This window comes from Mesoplodon densirostris, chromosome 3, assembly GCF_025265405.1.
Source record: "Mesoplodon densirostris isolate mMesDen1 chromosome 3, mMesDen1 primary haplotype, whole genome shotgun sequence".
Classification (NCBI taxonomy): Eukaryota; Metazoa; Chordata; class Mammalia; order Artiodactyla; family Ziphiidae; genus Mesoplodon; species Mesoplodon densirostris.
This window is the reverse complement of record NC_082663.1, coordinates 149,794,169-149,814,922: the sequence shown is the minus strand read 5'-3', so window position 1 is coordinate 149,814,922 and position 20,754 is coordinate 149,794,169. Positions and strand designations below refer to the sequence as shown.

The window sequence follows — 20,754 nt, the reverse complement described above, 5'->3', positions numbered from 1 at the left end:
CTTTTTGGTTTTTGTGAATAATGCTGTTATGACTATTAGTTGTATAAGTTTTGGTGTGGATGTTTGTTTTCATTTCTCTTGGGTAGATACATAGAGTTGGAATTGCTGGTTCATGTGGTAAGTCTTTGTTTAACTTTGTAAAAAACCCAAAAAACAAAAAAAAAACCTGCCTTTTTGAGATGTATTTCACATGCATAAGGATATTTCTTGAGATTAAAGTATTATCTCCGTAACCTGTGATCAAATCCCTCCAGGTTTTTTTCCCCCAAGAAGTTAAAATAAAACCCAAGCGTGTCACTGATATTCACAAGGCATATGATAGGTCCTTAACGGACCCTTTTGCTATCTGCTCTGCTCTAAATGCCCTCCCAGCGCCCACCTCCCTACCTGGACCTATTTCTAGTCATCTTTGAACTCTCTGGTTAAACTACTATCTCCTCCAGAAAATACTTCTGTTCCCCCATGATAGACGAAGTCTCTGGCATTACTCAGCATTTTTTTTCCTTTTTCCTTTTTTTTAAAAAATTGAAGTATAGTTGATTGACAGTGTTGTGTTAATTTCTGCTGTACAACAAAGTGATTCAGTTATACATATACATACATTATTTTTTATGTTCTTTTCCGTTATGGTTTATCACAGGATGTTGAATATACTTCCCCGTGCTATAAAGTAGGACCTTGTTGTTTTATTCAGCTCTTTCTTTTTTTTTTAAATAAATTTATTTATTTTATTTATTTATTATTTTTGGCAGTGTTGGGTCTTCGTTGCTGCGCATGAGATTCCTCTAGTTGCGGCGAGCAGGGGCTACTTATCCTTGCGGTGTGCGGGCTTCTCATTGCGGTGGCTTTTCTTGATGTAGAGCACGGGCTCCAGGCGTGCAGGCTTTAGTAGTTGCGGCCCGTGGGTTAAGCAGTTGTGGCTCATGGGCTCTAGAGCGCAGGCTCAGTAGTTGTGGAGCCCAGGCTTAGTTGCTCCGCTGCATGTGGGATCTTCGCGGACCACAGCTCGAACTTGTGTCCCCTGCATTGGCAGGCGGATTCTTAACCACTGCGCCACCACGGAAGCCCAATTCAGCTTTTTCTTAAGCATCCTATTTTACTCAGAGTTCCTTCCCTGGGTCTTAATTACGAAGAAATTAACATTTCTTTGCCCTGCTAGACGTTGGATATTTCAGGAGCCGGAGTAACAGCACCTAAGTGCTTCCAGTATTTCCTGCTGCCAGGCACAGTTTCTAGCGCCTTAGGGGCGGTGATGTCATTTAATCCTTACTCTCTTATAAGATCTGTACCATTATGAGTCCCGTTTTACAGGTTGGGAGACTGAGGCAGAGATTACATAACTTGGCCAGGCAGTGCTCAATACATTTTTCTCGACTGAATTAGTATGTATATTGGGTATTTTGTGGCTCTGGCATATGGTGCTCAATAAACTTGTCGTGAGTGAAGAAATAAGTGTTTTGTGAATTTTTTGGCTGTTTATCCTCACACCCCCACATGACCCGTCCCTACCCCTAAGCCCCGCCCCCTCGAGCAGGCAACGGCGCGTCCCTATTTTGAGTTGAACCTCGTCTCTTGCGATATCCAATGGCGGACAGCCGCTTAAGCCTTTCCTCCTGTGATAGCTAATGCCAGTTCTCTACCTTGAGCCGCTCCTCTCGTGGTACCCAATGCCCTTCAGCTCTATATTATGCCCCTCCTCACAGGAGCGGGAGGCTATCAATGACGCGCCCCCTACAGTGATTGGGCCTTCTTTCCTGTGGCAATCCAATAGCATGTTTCCTACTTAAGGCCCCTCCTCCTGTGGCGTTCTATGGCCCGCCCCTCTACCCTAAGGCCGGCCCCGAAGGAGCCTGGCTGCCTGCCTCTTCTCTCACAGAGCGCCTGTTTCCCTCCTCCTACCTTTCCTCTTTCACCTCCCTTAACCTCCGTCCCATCCCATTAGGCTTCTGGGTCACGCCCCCTTGGCTCTGCCCGTTATCCAATCCCGTTAACATGCTCTGCTCCAACCCCTCTTCTCATTGGTCCCCCTGCTCCTCTATCCCCGCACGTGGTCCTGAGCGACGGCGCCGCCCGCCCGTGACGGTCGGAAGGCGGGACTTCCGGCGACGGGCAGGCCAATAAACACGCTCCGACCCGCTACCTAGGCCGTCGCCCCCGCCCCCTCGGCGCCCTGCTCCCGCCCCCGGCTTCGCCTCCCCTTGCCGCCGCTGCCGCCGCCGCTGCCGCTGCCCGTGCCGCTGCCGCTTCCCGCGGCCTGGGCCTCCCGCCGCTAGCATGCCGCACGCCTTCAAGCCCGGGGACTTGGTGTTCGCCAAGATGAAGGGCTACCCGCACTGGCCGGCCCGGGTGAGGCCGCGAGGGAGATGGGCCAGGCGACGGGGGGTTGGGGGTGGGGTGGGGCAGTAGGGGCCCCGGGCCTGAGGGAGCCGCGCTCTCGGGGTCTGGGGGACTCCGGGCCTGAGGAACCCGCGCGCCGGGGGTCTGGGGGGACCCGGGCCTGGGGGACTCGCGTGCCTGGGGGTCTGGCGGTCCCGGCCTGAGGAACCCTCGCGCGGGGATTGTGCGGGAACCTGGGCCAGGAGGTCTGGGGGTCCCGGGCCTGAGCGACCCGCGCGCCGGAGGTGCGGGGGGCCCCGAGCCTGGGGGACCCGCTCTGGGGGTCCCAGAGCCGAGGGATATGGGGTTGAGGGACCTGGGGCCTGAGGAGCCAGGGTTCAAATCTGAAGGAGTTTGGTGGGTGTGAGGGGAGGGGAGGAATCTGGGATTTGAGAAGAGGGTTCAGACTAATGGGAAGGAGGTGCTCCGGACTGAAGGACCTCTTAATGGGGGGCAACAAGAAGCCAAGTTCTGAGGGGCTGGGGGTCCTGAGCCACGTATGAAGGGGGCCTAGGGATAAGGGTTCCAGTAAGGGAGAGGGGTTGAGGGTCAAGGTTGAGAGGTGCTCAACAGGACCAGGGCTGGAAATAGGGCTGGGTGCTGTGTTCACAAGGTCGCTGGAGCTGAGAGGACTGGATCTGAAAATGTGGGGCTTCAGAGACCGGAGATTGGAATAAGACTTGTTTGGGGGCCCCTGGGGACTGGTGCCCTGCGAGGACTCCCCCGCCAGACCCTGGTGGAGGAAGCTGGTGGGGGCACAGGGTGGAGGGAGGACTTGGGGTGGGTGGAGGGATGCTTGAATCAGAGGCCAGCCACGGGGACTCAAGCTGGAAAGAGAGAGCCCCTGAGGGAGGGGGCTGGGCCCAGGGACTTTAGGGATCCCCTCTGGAAGAAGCTGGGATCCAGAGGACCCAGATGATTCGAGGGGTCCAGTTCTGAAGGGAGTCTTGAGCACGAGTCTCAGAACTGCAGAGTGGAGTTTCAGGCACTGTGTGTGGGGCAGGCCAGTGTGGAGGAGGGGCCAGGAGGTTGTTGCCATCCCTAGGTCTAAGTCACCCCAGGACTGAGGTTGATGGAATATGCATGTTAGGACTGAAGGAATTTGGAGGGGGAGGCAGTAGAAGCAAGAAGCTGAAGGCTCGGCTGGAACAGAAGGAGCTCAGGAGTTGTTGCCTGGGCAGTATTGTGGGGTGCCTGGAGATTTCAGCCTCGTTCCCTGCTAGACCCTCCCTCCCTCTGGGTGGAAGTAAGCAGGAGGGCATCACACAGAGCTGGGCGTTTGGTTGCAGAGAGGCTGCCACAGGATGCCAGGAGTGGGCTCAGGGACTGCTAATCAGGCAGCCCTGAGAGTGGTGTGCCTCAGGCTCAGAGGCGGGTCCTGGGTGAGGTCAGAGCAGAAGCGGGCCTGGAAGGCATGGCAGGCTGGTCTTCAGGGTGATGGAGTTTGGGGATGCGTCTGTGCAGGAGCGGGATGCTTGGGATGGGTGTTTGGGGCCCAGAGCCCAGGGCCCAAGGACTTTGAAAAGTAGCCGAGAGAACTGAGGAAGGAAGCTGGGTGAGGGGGGCAGGGAAGGTTCCAGGAGCTCCCAGGCTTTGAAGAGGACGGGAAGGAATTAATGGGGACCAGAGAACCCGCTCTAACCTGATTTGCTCGGGCTTACTTTCTTGGAAGCACCAGAGTGATAAAACTTTATGGGCACTTCCCTTCCTCCCAGAGTACCAGCTTCTCCCTCTCCTCCGCGCCCCCCTCCAGCTGGCTCTCTTAAGCCCAGAATGCTTCCAAGCACCTGATTGGAAGGGAAGGGGCTGCTAGCCTCCTGTGGGGAGATGACTGACAGCTGCTGGAGCCCATGGGCCTATAGGGAGAGGGTGGGACTTCCTGGATGCTCGGGGCCTGTCTCCTGCAGCCCACCCCCCACCCTCCGCATCCTTGGAGCTGCCAGCTGCAGCCTCTGGGAGACTGAACACCGGTTGCCTCTTTGCGGGAGGGGGTCCCGTGGGAGGGTCCTGGGAGTACAGAAGCTGGGCTTGGCCCCAGCCCCTGGCTGCTCAGAGGACCATATTTGGCTTTGCCTAGGTGAAACACCTACCTTGGGGGAAGAGAGAGCACCCTGGGGGGAGCGGACAGGTATGCAATTGGGGGGGGCACATTGCACAGAAGAAGGCAGATGCCTAATTGGAAGGTGATGCGTCTTCCTCTGTTGAAGGCTCCCCTCCTCCCAGCGTGCTTTCCCCCAAGTAACTTGGCTGTTTGCCTGGTCACTTCCTGGGTCAGTGGGTGAAGCTGTCCCCCACCCCCCAGCCACCCCCTGACTGGCCTCTCACTGCAGATCGATGACATCGCTGACGGTGCCGTGAAGCCCCCGCCCAACAAGTACCCCATCTTCTTCTTTGGTACCCACGAAACGTAAGTGTCCCCCGCTGGGGGTGGATTTTTCCCAGCTGTTGCCTCCCGGGGTGGCCTGGCTCACCTGGGCTCGGCCCGTGGTTCTTTTCTCCAGAGCCTTCCTGGGACCCAAGGACCTGTTTCCCTACGATAAGTGTAAAGATAAGTACGGGAAACCCAACAAGAGGAAAGGCTTCAATGAGGGCCTGTGGGAGATCCAGAACAACCCCCATGCCAGCTACAGTGCTCCTCTGGTGAGTCCGTGCCGGGGGTGGGAGGCTGGCGGGGGTCTGCGGAGCCCAGGTCAAGTGGGCACTCGAGCGTGCTGGGGACCAGAGGTGGTCTTAGCTTGTCCCACAGAGAAAGGAGAGGCCTCTGGGACAGGGCTCCTCCCACTGGGTGCCGCTGATGTTTGGGGCCTCATCATTCTCCGTGAGGGCGGTCCTGGGCACTGTCGGGGTTGGAGCAGCATCCCTGGCCCCACCCACTCGATGCCAGGAGCTCCTTCTTTACCCGGTTGTGACAACCAAACACGTCTGCAGACATTGCTGAGTGTCGGGTGGAGGGGTGCAGGATCCCCCCTGGTGAGACCCACTGCTCTAGGATTAGCCTGAATGTGAAACAGCATCGTTAGAGCTCCTAAGAAACCTTTTGTTTTCTAAGGAGAAAAATTTTTTTCCTTTCAGTAACACCCTTTCCTTCCCCCATTACTGCCAGATTTCAGACTCGGAAAAAGGCTGTAGTTAGTAGACGTGAGAGCTCTTGCTCAGGTGGGAAAGAAGTGCTAAGAGTCACAGAGATGACATTCTCAGTGGCAAATCAGTGTCTGGAAACATTCGGGGAAAAAGGAATTTAGAGAAATTGAAGTGAAATTCGTAAAAAAGCCGTGGAAAGCTGAGGAAGGATGGCAGAGGGGTGCCTTGCTCTGGGTGTTTTGGGGCGAGATGCAGACAAGGGGAGTCACGGGGAGGTGGAGTAGCCTGGCCTCAGCCGGGGTGGGCTCCAGGTGGGCCGGGAGACCCGGCGAATTGACTGCAGGGCTCGGAGCTCTGCTGTTAGGGAAGAAACGGACTTCCCGCGTGGTCTGTGGGCGGGGAAGCGGGAGTCAGAGAGGGTCTGGTTTGTGTGAGAGAAGGACCGAGTGGTTTTGTAGCATCTGGTCCTGCTTGAGAACTCGGGGTCTCGAGATGGTCTGGGTGTGCCTCTCCTGTGCCTCCGTCTACCCACCGACCCGGCAAACACTCCTGTATAGACCCCGGCCGCACGCATGCCACGTGCTGCACTAGGGACCAGGAATCCTAGGTGATGCAGACACGCCTCTTGCCTTCTGGGAGCTCACGATCTAGAACCTGGGGTCTGTTCGAGAGCTTTCTCCAGTGCTGAGGGTTTGGCAGCCTCTTCTCAAGGGTCCAGGCCCATGTTTCATGTGTGTGGTGTCTTTTACCTCCCGTGATGGGTCTGGGAGATGGACGTTCCCCCTGCTTTGGTCCCCGCCATCTCTCCGGGCTTTGCACATTCCCCACTTGAGTAAACGGATCGGAAGTTGCTGAAGGTAGCTGAGTTTCACGAGACCGTATTCTGGCCCCAGCTCAAGTGCTGGTTAGTCTCGTCCTAAGCTTATTGCCTCCTGGTGAATCATCACACCTTTTAATGTTTATTACGCACCCTCAGCCTGTGAAGTACCGCGTAGATGCCTGCCCTCAAGGAAATGAAACTCAAAAATGGTGTCACCTTGACATTAAACCCGCCCCATACAGACTCCCCAGGTTGAGAAGTAGGTATAGGTGTGAGAGCATACTACTGCTGTTTGGTTCTCTGACCCATCTGTGCCTCCAAACAGAACATTGGGTTAAAAATGCAGATCCCTGGGCCCCACCCCGAGAGGCTTAGGTGTGGTAGTTTAGGGCTGAGGCCTGGGCACCTTGAGGCGGTTCATCCCCCGAGTTATCTAGATGCTTCTGATGGAGCCACTCCACAGCAGGCTTTTGGAAGCACCGCTTGGAGGGTGCTCGGGCAGTCTGTCTTTTCATCCTATAAGGTTTTAGTTTATAGTTTTATGTTTCGAGTGGGAGTACAGACTCCTGGTACAAGACTGAAAAGTACAAAAGGACGTGCGGTAAGGGATCAGCCCTGCCTCGCGGCCGTTCTGTTTCAGTTTCCTCTCAAGGTAGCCCCAGCTACCAGTTCCTTGTGTGTTCTTCCAAGATTCTTTGTTCACGTAAAACCCTACATAGCTTGCTTTTTTGAAGCATGAAATGCTCCACTTGGCTTTATTCCCCCAATTGGTCTCCCTCGTCTGTGCAGAGAACAGCTTCATTCTTTTTGACAGCCTTAGCTCGGTGTGCTCCCACCAGAAGCGTACGGCAGGGCCTGTTCCTGCACCCTCCTGCCAAGCCAGGAGGTGGAAAACGGTATCTCAGTGCGGTTCCAACTATATCCAGTAATACCAAGATGGGCTGGGCGGGTGGCATCTTTTCCATTTTACAGCTGAGCACGCTGAGGCCCGGAGTGTTCGCTTGATTGCCGGGAAGGACCCAGCTAGAATGTGAGGCCTCAGAGACCTAGACCAGGGTTTTTCAACTTCTCTCCCTCTCTGTGGGGCGTCCTAGGCACTGTGGGCTGTTGAGCAGCATCCCTGGCCCCGCCCACTCAATGCCAAGACCCCCCCGCATCTTGACAATTTGAACGTCTCTAGACATTGCCAAATGCCCCCTGAGGGAGAGAATCACCCCTTGTTTGTTTTTTTTTTAACATCTTTTTTTTTTTTTTTTTTTTTTTCTTTTTGCGGTATGCGGGCCTCTCACTGTTGTGGCCTCTCCCGTTGCGGAGCACAGGCTCCGGATGCGCAGGCCCAGCGGCCATGGCTCACGGGCCCAGCCGCTCCGCGGCATATGGGATCCTCCCAGACCGGGGCACGAACCCGTATCCCCTGCATCGGCAGGCGGACTCTTAACCACTGCGCCACCAGGGAGGCCCTCACCCCTTGTTGAGAAGGATTGACCTAGAAGGATCCCAGTTGATACATCCTCGTGACCTGATAGAGGAGGTAAAGGGACCTGTCCCAGTAGCTGGTTCGAGCTGAGCTGGAACTAAAACCCAGACCTCCCGTCTCCCAAGCTGAAGTTCTTTTCTGGTCGGTACAAGCCGGGTGGGGTCCTGGAGGGGCAGGTGGGCCCGGAGAAGGACCTCTACACATGGATCCTGGGGTAAGAGCCCTGCTGTGTGGACGCGTGGACCTGGGTTCAAGGCCTGACTCTTCTTCCTGTTCACCGTGTTCTTTGGGGATTGATTGATGTCACCTCTCGGAGCCTCAGTTTCCTCATCTAAAACAGAGGCTCAGGGTACGACGAGCTCTCACAGGGCTGTCGGGGGAACACGGTGAGCCAGTGTACATCAGGCACCCGGCACAGGGGTGCGAGGTGTTGGGGACCGAGGAGGCCAGGCTGGGCCTGACCTTCCCTTTCCACCTCTGCACCTCTGTCACCCTCCCAACCCATTAAGACAGTGAGAGGGGGCTTCCCTGGTGGTCCAGGGGTTAAGACTCTGCGCTCCCAATGCAGGGGCACGGGTTCGATCCCTTGTCGGGGAACTAAGATCCCGCATGCCGCGCCGTGAGGCCAAAAAAAAAAAAAAACAGAGACAGTGAAAGAGACCAACACTCATCACTCATCTCACTCAACCAGTGGGTCTCGGGATGGTTGCAGGTCAGCTGGCTCTTGGCCTTTATCTCCTGGTTCCTCTCCAAGCCACCAGTGTTCCCGTCCTCCAGACGTCTCCATGGGGATCGGATTTCCCAAAACTTTTGCTGGCAGGTAGTTAGGTCTCGTGGGCCGAGCCCAGGAGATGCAGAGTTCCTGACTTTATCCCCAAAGCACAGTGCAGGGCAAGTCACTTACCTTCCCGGCGACCTTGTTTCCCCACTTACGGGACATGCCCACTCGTCCCAGTCGCCTCCCCGGCTGTCGAGGCGCACACCCAGCCGCAGTTGGTTGAGCGCTTAGCAGAAGCAAGCCGGGGTTTGTAACAGGCAGTAGCTGTGTCCAGTGGGCCAGGCTTCAGGGCCCAGCAGAGCTGGCTTGCACCCCAGCTCTGTCGCTTAGTCGCCGTGTGATCTGGCTCCATCACGCCGCCTTTTGCCTCGTCTGCAGAGTGAGAATGACAGCTCCCCACATGTTACACAGAGAGAGGGGATCCCTCGTGTCTGCTAGCTCTCACTGCCACGAGGCTGACTCCGTTCCTCCTGCAGACGATCAGGAGGGTCCTGGACCCTCCATTTAGTCACTCACACTCCAAGCTGCTGTTTCCCCCATGAAGAACCGGGGACGTCCTTTCCCTTCTTCACTCACCAGGGGTGCTCCAGAGAAAAGTGACGCCCCGGAGGAGAGGTGTGAGGGAAATCCGCCTGAAAGCCTGATGGTTCTCTCCCAGTGTTTCAGGTTTGGGGCTTGACCTACTTTGTGTGGCACTTTTTACCCTTTTTTTTTTTTTTTAATTTTTTGGCTGTGCCACATGGCATGCCAGATCTTAGTTCCCCAACCAGGGATTGAACCCATGCCCCCTGCAGTGGAAGCGTGGAGTTGTAACCACTGGACCATCAGGGAGTTCCTTGTGTCATATTTTAGATCCCACATATAAGTGATATTCTATGGTATTTGTCTTTCTCTTTCTGACTTAACTTTGCTTAGTATGGTAATCTCTAGGTCCATCCATGTTGCTGCAAATGGCATTATTTCGTTCTGTTTTACAGCTGAGTAATATTCCAGTGTGTATACATACCACATCTTCTTTATCCATTCACCTGTTGATGGACATTTAGGTTGTTTCCGTGTCTTGGTTATGGTAAATAGTGCTACTGTAAACATAGAGGTGTGTGGATCTTTTCGAATTACAGTTTTCTCTGGATATATGCCCAGGAGTGGGATTGCTGGATCATGTGGTAGCTCTATTCTTAGTTTTTTGAGGAACCGCCATATTGTTTTCCGTGGTGGCTGCAACCACTTTACATCCCCCCCTCCCCCCACAGTGTAGGGGGGTTCCTTTTCCTCCACACCCCCTGACTCTGGTCTGTTCACATGGCTGTGGTCAGTCTCCCACTAGATTGTAAGCTCCCCAGGGGCAGGGCCCGTGCCATGTTCACGCCTGGGCGCTCCCACCTCCCTAGCACAGTGCCTGGCACCTGGCTGCTGCTCACAGACGGCAACTGAGTGTGCAGACGAGCCCGGCACGTGGCTAGCACAGAAGAAGTGCCATCTATGTGTCTGCTATTTTTGCGGCTGTTACCGCCTGAGCAGGCATTTTGGCTAAAACAGAAATAGAAGTGCCTGGAAGTTCGCGCCCAGAGGTCCTGTCCTAGGTCATTTTCCTCCTCGTTAGTAATTGCAATAATAATCATTTTTACAAAAAGCAAACCTCCATGATGGACCTCCTGCCAGTCTGGGCACCGTCCTCAGTAAACGGCACTTCTGTCTCACCCTCGCCACAGCCCTGTGAGGCCAAAGTGGTGTCGGCCCCATTGCTCAGATGTGGGATGAGGCACACAGGGGCTTAAGTCGCTGGCCCAGGGTTTGCCCTCAGATCCTGCAGTGCTTGAATCCTAGTGGCTAGCGCACACGTGCCCATCTCGCCCTGCCGCATCAGTCCCCAGAGCTTTCTGTTTATTTGTTTTTTTTAATATTGTCTGGCCACGCCGCACGGTGTGTTGGATCTTAGTTCCCCTACCAGGGATTGAACCCATGCCCCCTGCATTGGGAACACAGTGTCTTAACCACTGGACTGCCAGGGAAGTCCCCCTTGGAGCTCTCTGAGCCTCAGTTCCCGCATTTGGAGAGCGAGCAGGCCAGACTCTGACACTTGAGACCCTGACACTTGAGACCCGGCCAGTGGCTGCTGTGCTGTGGGCCACACCTCGTGGTGACCTGCTGTCTCTGTCCCCACCCCCAGCCGGTGAGCTCCTCTGACAGCGAGGCCCCTGAAGCCGACCCGGCAGGTGGCAGTGAGGACGAGGAGGACCGGGGGGTCATGGCCGTCACCGCCGTGACCGCTGCAGCCGCCAGCGACAGGATGGAGAGTGACTCGGACTCGGACAAGAGCAGTGACAACAGCGGCCTCAAGCGGAAGGCGGTGGCCTTGAAGGTAGGGGCGCGGGGGTGGGGCGGGCACAGCCGGCCTGTGGGGGGCTGGGGCCCTCCCTGCTCCCTCCACAGGTTCCGTCTGGCCGCCTGCTCTTCTCCCTCCCCGGCCTTTCCTTCTTTCGGTTTTTAGTACATTCACAAAGTTGTGCCAGCATCCCCTCTGTCAGTTCTAGAACTTTCCATCACCCCCAAAAAGAAACCCTGTCCCCACTGGCAGTCCCCCCACATCCCCACCCGCATTCCCTAGTAACCAGGAATCCGCCTCTGTGGAACTTGCCTGTTCTGGATGTTTCCCATCAGTGGAATCACACACCGTGTGTCCTTCTGTGTCTGGCTTCTGTCACTGAGCATCGTGTCCTCAGGGCCCATCCACGTGGTAGCGAGTGTCAGGGCTTCTCTCCTTTTCGTGGCTGAGCGATATTCCTGGGTATGGCCCGACCACACTTTGTTTATCTGTCATCCGTTTATGGACATTCGGGTTGTTTCCACTTTGGGGCCATCACAAATAACGCTGCTGTGAACATTCATGTACAAGTTTTTGTGTGGATGTGAGTTTTAAGTTCTCTTGGAGAGATTCTCTTTCCTGCCTTTTTTCCCCTCTCCTCTGCCTTTTGACTGCTTCCGAATATTTGGGTGCAGAATGAAAGGACCGGGACCTAGCAGCAAATTCTTTTGATAGAGTAAGGCATTGTTTTTATGATTTTTAAAAATAACATTTGCTTTTGGTTCCATTTATAACAATAAGCCATGCTCATCGTAGATAAGTTAGAAGATGTGAAAAGCATAAAGAAGCTGGTGAAAAATGCCCGAACTATCTGAGGGGGTTTCTGCGCCAAGGACTAGAAACATCCTGATGTGTTTCTCCGTGATCTTGTGTGTGCCTCACGGGCGGGGTGGGTATGTAAAGTATGGAATTGGCAATCACGCACGTATTGTGTCTTGCTGTTTTTCTACCTAATAGATGAGTATTTCCTTGTCCTTAAACGTTATGATTATTTTTTAATATTTTATTTATTTGGCTGTGTCGGGTCTTAGTTATGGCACGTGGGCTCTTCATTGTGGCGTGCAGACTTCTCTGTAGTTGTGGCGCGTGGGTTCAGTAGTTGCAACACGTGGGCTCTCTAGTTGTGACGTGTGCCGGCTCTAGAGTGTGTAGGCTTAGTTGCCCCGCAGCACGTGGCATCTTACTTCCCTGACCAGGGGTTGAACCCCCATCCCCTGCATTGGAAGGAGGATTCCTTTTTTTTTTTTTTTTTTTTTCCTTTAACATCTTTATTGGAGTATAAGTGCTTTACAATGTTGTGTTAGTTTCTGCTGTATAACAAAGTGAATCAGCTATATGCATACGTATATCCCCATATTCCCTCCCTCTTGCGTCTCCCTCCCACCCTCCCTATCCCACCCCTCTAGGTGGTCACAAAGCACCGAGCTGATCTCCCTGTGCTATGCGGCTGCTTCCCACTAGCCATCTGTTTTACAGTTGGTAGTGTATATAAGTCCATGCCACTCTCTCACTTCATCCCAGCTTACCCTTCCCAGTCCCCGTGTCCTCAAGTCCATTCTCTACGTCTGTGTCTTTATTCCTGTCCTGCCCCTAGGTTCTTCAGAACCTTTTTTTTTTTTTTAGATTCCATATATATGTTAGCATACGGTATTTGTTTTTCTCTTTCTGACTTACTTCACTTTGTATCACTGATTCTAGATCCATCCACCTCACTACAAATAACTCAGTTTTGTTTCTTTTCATGGCTGATATTCCATTGTATATATATGCCCCATCTTCTTTATCCATTCATCTGTCAATGGACACTTAGGTTGCTAGAAGGCGGATTCTTAGCCACTGGACCACGAGGGAAGTCCCTGGCATCCTTTTTTAAAAGTCCCTGTTGTTTCTGTTTACAGTTATTGGAGGAGTTAGAAATATGTTGAAAACAAATGCCCCCCCCATCCTACCCCTTAGATATTAACCACTACTTGTAGGTTAGTATGTATTCAGGTTTTATTTTTGGGGGGTTTTTGGCCAACTTTGCATTAAATGAATGTCATTATTACAACACCTTTCCCCCACACTAGGGAGACATTTAGACGACCTCTTCCTTCGTAACCCAGCACCCTAGCTGGGAACACACCTATTGGTGTTCCTTTCCCCATTTTTGGGGGATGTGGCTATGGCTTTCTCCTGAGTCAGGTTTGTGCCCTCTCTCTCTAGTTAACGTTCTTTTGTCGCTGTTTTTCTGTGTCCACCATCTCTTCACGTGGTCTCCCTCTGTGCATGTCTGTGTCTTAATCTCCTCTTCTTATAAGGACCCCAGTCATATTGGGTCAGGGCCACCCTAATACCTCATTTTACTTTAATTATCTCTTCAAAGACCCATCTCCAAATAGTCACATTCTGGGGTCCTGGGGGTCAGGGCTTCATTGTATGCATTTTGGGGGAACACAGTGCAGCCCATCGTACCTCGGCCTTGGTCAGGCCCCGGAGGAGGCGAGATGCTCTAAGTGCTTGTGATGAGAAGCAGCGAGTCTGGGCTGTAACGGGACAGAGGCAGAGGTGCATCGTACCTAAACCCAAGCCCTGACGGGGAGGACCAGGCGTCAGTGGGCCGAGATCTGTGTCCAAAGCTCAGTCCTCTTTGCCTCCTCAGTTCTTCCTTTATACAATTTCTTAAAGTGGCTTCTTTGAGTGGGCATCTGGGAGTCTGTGAACCCCTGAAACTTAATTCGGAATTGTATGTGTGTGTGTGTTTAAAAAATCTTTCTTACTGAGGTGAAATTCACATAAAAAAATTAATCATTCTAAAACGTACAGCTCAGTGGCATTTAATACATTCACAGTGTGGTGCAACCACCACCTCTGTCTAGTTGCAAAACATATGTGTATGTGTTTTTCTGGGGGAAGGATCCCTGGTTTGTATTATTTTTTTAAATTGTAGTAAAATACACACAACGTGAAATTCGCCATCTTAACCATTTTTAAGCGCACAGTTCAGTAGCATTTTATATTCACACCGTTGGGCAACCATCCCCACCATCATCTCCAGAACTTTCTCATCTTCCCAAACTGAAACTCTGTCCCTATGAAACCCTGACTCCCCCTCCCCCTCCCCCTGGCCCCCACCATCTACTTCCTGTCTCTGTGGATCTGACTCTCTAGGGACCTCCTGTGAGTGAGATCACAAAGTATTTGTCTTTCTGTGTCTGGCTTCTTTCACTGAGCATCATGTCTTCTAGGATCAGTATCCCTGGTTTTTATCAGATTCTCAAAGGGGTCCCTGCCCTCCTCCCCACAAAGTTTCACGAGCACACGGGCTTTCTCAGTTGCTGATGTGTCCGGGCTGCTCCCCTTCCAGATGTCAGTCTCCAAACGAGCTCGAAAGGCCTCCAGTGACCTGGATCAAGTCAGCATGTCTCCATCCGAGGAGGAGAACTCGGAAAGCTCCTCCGAGTCAGAGAAGACCAGTGACCAGGTGAGCAGCTGGCCGGACCCCGGGCAGGCGCCCAGGGGGAGGGATGCATACGGGGGTGGGGCTGAGGGGTGGCCGGCTGGTAGGCAGCACGTCCAGCTCCCTTCTCTCCGCCCAGGACTTCACCCCCGAGAAGAAAGCCGTGGTCCGGGCCCCACGGCGGGGCCCCCTTCCAGGACGGAAGAAAAAGGTACAGGTGTTTTATTTTGTTCCCACACACTGGCCGGTGGAAGCTCCTCAAGCATCTCCCCACGGTTACCAGCCACGGTCTGCGGTCGGGGTCAGTCCGTTTTGGAGGAGGGGAGGCCGTAGGCCCCAGGGAGACCCCGGGGCCCGCTGACATCCGCCTCCACCTTCACTCATGGCTTTGGCCCATGGTTTCCGAGCGCCGTGTGCGCGGAGCACCTCCCCGGAGCAGGAGGCCACCCAGCCGCTGCTGCCCCCGAGAGGGCCTTAGAGGCCGGTTTGGAAAACGGCATGCTCGCATCGGAAGGGGGCAAAGCACTCTGAGGGGCCCCATGAGAGAGAGAGAGAGAATGCACGCGTGTGCGCGCCCGTGTGCAAGTGTGATGTATGTGCGTGTGTGTGTGTGTTGTGCGCAAGCAGGCATGTATGAGCATGTACAAGTGTGTTGTGTGTATTCTGTACACAAGTATGTGTGCATAAGCGTGTGAGTGTGGTGTGTGTGTGTGTCCGGGGTTCTGGGCCAGAACGAAGGGTTGTGGGTTTGGGTGGGGTGGGGCGCTGCAGGCACGCCTGGGGCCGCCCTCGCCCTGGCTGCTCTCACCTCCCCGGGCCTCCCCCAGAAGGCGCCGTCAGCCTCCGACTCGGACTCCAAAGCAGAATCGGACGGGGCCAAGGCTGAGCCTGCTGCCGTGGCAAGGTCGGCGTCCTCCTCCTCCTGCTCGTCCTCCTCCGACTCGGACGCGTCCGTAAAGAAGCCTCCTCGGGGCAGGAAGCCAGGTAGGCCGGTGGGGGGGTGCTGCCCTGGGCCTGCGCCTGGCCTGGCGGTGGGGGGGTAACGCCCACCGAGAGATGCGGGAGAGGCCACCCCGCCACCGCTCTTCCGTAGCCGAGAAGCCTCCCCCCAAGCCCCGTGGGCGGAAACCGAAGGCTGAGCGGCCACCGACCACCTCGAGCAGCGACAGGTGGGTGCGGGGCCCTCGGGGCGGGGGCGCGGGCAGGCCGGGACGGGAGCCCTAACCGGCCTGCACCCCTAGCGACAGCGACGAGGTGGACCGCATCAGCGAGTGGAAGCGCCGGGACGAGGAGCGGCGGCGCGAGCTGGAGGCGCGGCGGCGCAGGGAGCAGGAGGAGGAGCTGCGGCGGCTGCGTGCGCGCGAGAAGGAGGAGAAGGAGCGGCGGCGCGGGCGGGAGCGCGGGGAGGCGGCGCGGGCGGGCAGCGCCGGTAGCAGCGGCGACGAGCTCAAGGACGACGACGAGCCCGTCAAGAAGCGCGGTCGGAAGGGCCGGGGCCGGGGCCCCCAGTCCTCCTCCGACTCGGAGCCCGAGGCCGAGCTGGACAGAGAGGTGCGTCCGGCGGCGTCCGTGTAGCAGTTGCTGTGTGCGGGGTGCCAAGCCGTCAGGGAAACACAGAGAGCCCGCTGTTAAGGAGCTGATACTTGAGGGAGGGGGGTGGGCAGCGGACCATCTGAGGATGGTGTGTGGTGCCAAGGAGATGGAAGCCAGGGCGGGGTGTGAGCTGCCGGGGCGGGAGGGTTTCCATCGCGAAGAGGGAAGACCTCAGAGGCTTCAGGCGGGCAGCCGACATTAAGTAAGGATCTGAATGAAGTGAGAAGATACCTGGGGGAGAGGCATTTCTGGCCGAGCGCACGGCCTGTGCAAAGGCCCTGGGGCAGGACCATGCCGGGTGTGCTGGAGGAACAGCCAGGAGGCCCGTGTGTCTGGAGCAGAGTGAGCGAGGGGGAGAGAGGGAGGAGGGGAGGGCAGGGAGGGGACGGGGCAGGTCGTGCAGGGCCTTGTGGAGGACTTGGGCTGTTACCCCAAGGGAGGTAGGTGGGACCCTGGAGGGCTGTGGGCAGAGGAGGTGTGGGTGCTCACAGGTGCCCTCTGGCTGCTGTGGGGGAACGGCTTGTGGGGTAAGCATGGGAGCAGTTCGGCCTCTGGTGCATGTTGGTGGTGACCTTTAGCACCTTGCGTGACCACAGGGCATCAGCTCCCTGTCCTAGCTCTCACAGGCCAGCCTGAGTCTAGGAATCCGAGCCCCCCGGGCCCATCGCCCTCTAGTCCGAGCCCAGGATCCCACTCGATAGGGGTGGGGGAGCCGAACAATGCCCTGTTCTCTCCCCACTGCTGTCCACTTTGTCACAAAAGGGGGACCAAGTTCCCTGGCATGGGAGGTGTGTTGATCGGCAAGAGGAATGCAGTGGGGCTGCCCCACTGTTGGGTGATCCTTTCAGGCCCTGAGAAGCTGCTGCCCGGGTATGGACTGGACACGGGGTCCATCCTGCCCAGTCCATCAGCTCCCATCAGGCGAAGGTGATAGCAGGGAATGTCACACTGTGTCTCTAAGGGAACAGCTCAGGGGTCTGAGGCAGCCCCATGCCGCCTGCCGCTCCAGCCCCTCCCTTTCTCTGGTCGCTACAGGTGAAGAAATCAGCGAAGAAGTTGCACCTGCAAAGCACAGAGCCTGCGCGGAGACCCAGCCAGAAGGAGAAGAGAGGGCGCCCCGAGGAGAAGCCCCGGGCCAGGTCCGTTCCCGCACTGCCACTCCTCCGATAGCCCCCTGGGGGTCCCCACATCTCAAGGGAGGGCCCCAGTTTCCAAATTCAGTCTTTGAGACTGAATCCAGTTGAAGTGTCTGGTTCTTGGGGCCCCATCAGGTTATGCAGGAGTCACTGCCCAGGTCTGTGGTCCTTCCCCAGAGGAGGCCTCTCCCCCCGGGGTGACCCTGCTCCCAGGGGATACCGGGCAGTGTCCTGGGACATCTGTGGTGGTCACTTGGGGGCGGTTCCTGGGATCCAGTGGGTGGAGCCAGGGAGGCTGCCCCTCTCCCCACAGTGCCCAGGATGGAGCCCCACAGAGGATGACCCGGCCCCCGTGTCGCCAGTGCTCAGGGGGAGAGACTCTCCCCAGACCAGTGGTTCTCAGGCTTTTTAAAGTTCAAGGCCCACTGAGGTGGGAGCACAGAGCCCATCTCCCTGCCCACTTTCTATGTGGAATCCCAGCCATCAGTAAACGAACCTGCCCCCTGGGATTGTGGTAGCCAGGCTACCAAGCAGGATGTAGAATCGAAGGCTCGGTGACATGCCTGCTGCCGTTTCCCACCATCATATCAGAGTAACTCATGCACTGGGGTCTACGTAACTAGCCACTTACCCTTAACCACCTGTTTAAAAAAAAAAAAAAAAAATTCTGGGCTTTCACATTTTTTACTTCTTAGAGAAAGGGTTATGTCTTAGGTCCCCTCAGGTGCTGCCCTAGACCAGGTCAGATGGGCCTTGAGCCTCCTCCTCCCAGCCTCCCGGGCCTCCTGACGGTTTCCTTCTGCAGCGGCCATGGGTCCCCCCACGGCCCCCCGGCCCTCAGTGGGGACATTGGTCAGGGGCCTTCTAAGGGCACGACTCTCCACAGGCCCGTGAAGGTGGAACGGACCCGGAAGCGGTCGGAAGGGTTCCCACCAGACCGGAAGGTTGAGAAGAAGAAAGGTGAGGGGCCAGCTGCCCAGCCCTGGTTGCATCCTGAGGTCGCCGAACGGGAGGAGGGACGGCCCTGGAGGAGCCGGCTCCCATCACCAGGGACCCCACTCAGGCCTGGGCGCTGCCTTCTCTCTTGGCCACAGAACCTTCCGTGGAGGAGAAGCTTCAGAAGCTGCACAGCGAGATCAAGTTCGCCCTGAAGGTTGACAATCCGGTGAGACCTTCCTCGGGGTGCAGAGGTCATGTCTCAGTTCCCCTCCCCCCTCATCGCTCGAGCTCCCTTAGAAGTCTGGGGACGCTGAGGCAAAGCCAGGCCGCACGTGCAGGGCAGGGTCCTTGTTCGCGTGGGCGCCCACCAGATAAGGGCCCAGCTTGGCCTCCTGGGTGCAGTGCTCTGCATTCCCACCAGGTGGTGCCACACGAGGCCCCAAGACCTCTCGAGTTCTGGGTGCTTCACCACTGTCCCCAGGGCTCCCTGTCGCTCAGCCCAGGGTGTCCTTCTCTGCCCTCTTGGGCCCCCTAGAACCCCCGCAGCTAGGCACTGACCCTCCTCGCTGCCCTCGCTGCCCTGCAGGATGTGAAGAGGTGTCTGAATGCGTTAGAGGAACTAGGGACCCTGCAGGTGACCTCACAGATCCTCCAGAAGAACACGGACGTGGTGGCCACGTTGAAGAAGGTGCGGTGGGAGCCCAGGGGTTGAAGGGGCTGGTGGTGGGGCTACGGGTCTGCTCGGGGCACTGGGCTTCCGGCCACGGCCGCCTGTGGTCAGCGAGGAGGAAGCCGTGCGCACGGGAGGTGCTCCGGGTGCGGTGATGGGGGAGGGTCTCGGGCGGGGGGTGAGGAGGCTGCGCCCCCTGAGCCAGGCCTCTTGGTGGGCCAGATCCGCCGCTACAAGGCCAACAAGGAGGTGATGGAGAAGGCTGCGGAGGTCTATGCCCGGCTCAAGTCTCGGGTCCTGGGACCAAAGATCGAGGCCATCCAGAAGGCGACCAGAACTGGGCCTGAGAAGGCCGAGGAGATACTGGCCGGAGAGGAGGCCCCTGTGGAGAGGGCGGAGGACGAGGCGAGCGCTGGTGAGGAGCAGACCGCCCAGGTGGCGCCATCTGTCGGCCCTTGCTGCGCAGGCTGGCTGTGTCCCCAAGGCAGCTGGTGTCTGGGCCACACGCCCCTGTGCTGCTCATAGGCTCCATCCAGACCCTTAGAGCCAGGTAGCAGGGGAGGCTGTGTGTGTGCAGCCAGGTGCGCGAGCGTTTCTGGGACGGGCGGTCGCAGGGGTCTGGGAGGGGAGGGCCACCGGTGGACGCCAAGGGCGTCTGTGGCGGGGACAGTGGCTGCGGGGACAGGAGAGCATTCCTTCCTGCTGGGGGTCATGCGGTCCTGGTGAGAGATGCTTGGAGCAGCCCTTAAGACCAGCACCGAGAGGGCTTAGCCGAAGCCGAGGCTGCCCGGGGGAGAGCACAGAGGGAGTCTCTCCTTACATCTGTTTGGACACGGCTGCGGCAGGCTTTTCCCGGTGTTGCCCACGGCCATTCATTTACCGGCCCATCTCCAGGCCACGTGGATGGGCCAGGGGCCGGCTGGAGGAAGAGCCCCATGCAGCCGGCGGCCCCTGTGTGTCTGGTGGCTCGGGGGTGCGGGTGAATTCAGGTGCACAGGCGGGTGCTCGCATGCTGCTCGCTCTCTGCAGGCAGGTTGCCCCACAGCGTCCCACGAGCCTCTCTCCCCGCAGATCTCTCAGCCCCCGTGAACGGTGAGGCCACGTCCCAGAAGGGGGAGAGCGTGGAGGACAGGGAGCCGGAGGAAGGACAGAACTCAGAGGAGGGGCCGGGGGGCGGCTCCTCTGAAGATCCATCACACAACGAGTAAGTGTCGCCGGGGCGACTTCTGGAGCAGGCAGCCCCGTGTCTGAGCTGCTCCCAGTGGGTAAGGGCCCGAGGGACATCAGTCTCCCGCACGCTGACTGACCCCCAGGCCCCTCGGAGGGAACTCTGGGCTCGGGGCCGGCTGGCCTGGGCCTGAGCTCTCGGAGGGTGGCTCCCTCCTGACACCCGCCACGGGAGCAGCCGGGGCTGCAGGCACGGCAGGGGGAGGTTGGGGGCGAGGGCTGTTGGCCTCTGTAGGTGGAAGGAAGGAGACAGACGGCAAGGGGCCTGCTCACCCCCGCCCGCCCGTGCTGTCCTCCATCAGCAGCGCGCGGGAGGGCCCCGACCTGGACGGGCCCGGGAAGGAGCGGCAGGAGCGAGAGAGGCTGCGGGTGGACTCGGAGTCCCTGGACGACGAGGACAGCTGAGCCGGGCAGCCTGTGGCCAGGCCCCGCCGCCACGCGCAGCTGCCCCGAGGCCTGCCTGCCTCCTTCCCGGCACCCAGGGAGCAGAGAACTGTTGGGGAGACGCTGTGTTGTTCGTTTGTATTTGTCCCCCTGGGTTTTTTTTCCTGCCTAATGTCTGTGATTTCCAGCGGACGTGAAATAACTATAAAGGGTTTTTTTTAATGAAAAAAGAGTTGCTTTTATTGGCTCGGTTTTCTAGCCTCGCTGGTTTGCAGTTGTCAAGGGGCCATCCAGGGACAGAGGGTTTTAAGCCGTAGGGTCACCATGAGCAGTGAATATGAATTTGGTTCTGATGGTGCTCCAGGCCCTGCAGGGCTGACGGGGGCAGTGAGCAAGGCCTTTCCAAAAGTACCAGAAAGGATGCTGAGGGCTGTCTGTCGTCCTCGATGTGCACAGGGCGTGGGTGTTG

At 56.9% G+C, this 20,754-nt stretch overlaps 1 protein-coding gene across 3 annotated transcripts; it reads left to right on the top strand.

Annotated features, from left to right (window-relative positions):
- The first annotated feature begins 2,187 nt into the window (after positions 1-2,187).
- On the top strand, positions 2,188-20,493 carry HDGFL2 (HDGF like 2). 3 transcript variants are annotated; one of them, XM_060094508.1, is made up of 16 exons: positions 2,188-2,346; positions 4,707-4,783; positions 4,878-5,016; positions 10,703-10,894; positions 14,244-14,360; positions 14,476-14,547; positions 15,167-15,320; positions 15,430-15,505; positions 15,578-15,887; positions 16,965-17,068; positions 17,952-18,025; positions 18,160-18,230; positions 18,591-18,692; positions 18,897-19,089; positions 19,746-19,878; positions 20,204-20,493. In XM_060094508.1, the coding sequence occupies exons 1-16, from the start codon at positions 2,275-2,277 to the stop codon at positions 20,304-20,306; spliced, it is 1,989 nt and encodes a 662-aa protein (XP_059950491.1). In that variant the 5' UTR covers positions 2,188-2,274; the 3' UTR covers positions 20,307-20,493. The 3 variants fall into 3 exon arrangements, with proteins under 3 accessions (XP_059950491.1, XP_059950490.1, XP_059950489.1); XM_060094507.1 differs by having other exon boundaries at positions 15,164-15,320; positions 20,207-20,493; XM_060094506.1 differs by having other exon boundaries at positions 15,164-15,320.
- The last annotated feature ends 261 nt before the right edge of the window (positions 20,494-20,754 follow it).